This window comes from Lolium perenne, chromosome 6 (assembly GCF_019359855.2).
Source record: "Lolium perenne isolate Kyuss_39 chromosome 6, Kyuss_2.0, whole genome shotgun sequence".
NCBI classification, from domain to species: Eukaryota; Viridiplantae; Streptophyta; class Magnoliopsida; order Poales; family Poaceae; genus Lolium; species Lolium perenne.
The window spans coordinates 51,225,690-51,226,921 of record NC_067249.2 but is presented as its reverse complement, the minus strand read 5'-3'; the positions used below and the strand labels follow the sequence as shown (position 1 = coordinate 51,226,921).

Sequence of the window (1,232 nt, the reverse complement as noted above, 5' to 3'; positions counted from 1 at the left end):
AAGTGGCGTGACTACGGGGCGTTGCGGTTCAAATTGGTGGTACAGGTGAGCTGGGGGGGGGTGGGCTAACGGGGGTCACGAACATGATCAAGGAACTTAAATCTTGAAACAAACTAGGAGTAGTACTAGTTACGGACTTCATATAAATCCCAAGTCAAACTAGTTACTACAGTTCATCATCTGTCCAAGCCAACATACAGAGTTCGGCAACAACACTAATCGGACTAAACAACTTAGCTTGGGGCACTCAGCACACGAACATCAGAGTTCAAAGCACGACGAATGGGGTCGTGACCCGGTACCTGCCGCTGTCGTCGGCCGAAACGAGAGCGCCGAAGGACGGCTCGCCGCCGGTGGGCGCCGTGAGCCTGATCACCAACTCGAAGTTGGCCTTTTGCCCCGCACCGCCGAACTCCATCGTCTGTGGCGTCACGGACAGAGCCACGTTGCTTGGGGACGACCAGGACGCGCGGTACGTAGCCAGGCCTGCTCCGACGCTGGTCACCGTCCTCCTGAAACGCATTTCCCCTGAGTTGGCGTTGGCGCCCAAGGTCGCCATGAACGACGGGTAAGTCCACATGTTCTCCATAAAATGGTTGATGTTCTATGAAAACTGCATCCATGGTCACAAATATTCATTTTTCTATTGGACACCAACATTTATATTTCTTTTGTTTTCCCGAATACCCCATAAACACACACACTTTAGAGCTCTTCGATCAAACTTGCTCACGGAAGGCCTGTAATCTTTCACAAAGCACACACACCTGAATACTTTTAGTGGAACCACATAAGAATCTCACTAGTTAAACATTATATTGATGCTTTATAACCAAGTACTCTAGATGGAATTCTATTTATTAGGTAAGCTGTTATCATCGCTGCCTCACTCCAAAAATATTTTTCCACTGTTTGGAGTTTAAAAAAATTCTCTTAGAGTATAGATTTTCCTATGGCTTTTCTCACGAAATAAGATTATGACTAGAGATAACCTTAGGGCTAGAGATATGGCTAAACCAATGGAGTGAGAAATGTGCAAATAGTTTGAATCTATTAGGCATCTTATGTTTGAATGTATAGTCTCCATGGTCCTTTGGGAGGAGTAGCTGAAGTTTTTTGAGAATATAAATACATAAATATAGTAACCTCAAAAACATTTAATTTACCATTCTAACAACTCCGTCGGTAAAATGTACTCCTGTTACTAGCATTTTAACTGGTAAATCATTCAT

At 44.5% G+C, this 1,232-nt stretch overlaps 1 protein-coding gene across 1 annotated transcript; it reads right to left on the bottom strand.

Moving 5' to 3' along the window:
• Window positions 1-268: 268 nt before the first annotated feature.
• Window positions 269-580, bottom strand: LOC139832390 (subtilisin-like protease SBT3). Its single transcript, XM_071822138.1, has one exon. It carries the CDS (start codon window positions 578-580, stop codon window positions 269-271), a length of 312 nt encoding a protein of 103 aa, XP_071678239.1.
• Window positions 581-1,232: the final 652 nt, after the last annotated feature.

Excerpts from the sequence above, each read along its gene's own strand:
- LOC139832390 (XM_071822138.1), bottom strand. The coding sequence starts at position 580 with ATGTGGACTTACCCGTCGTTCATGGCGACCTTGGGCGCCAACGCCAAC.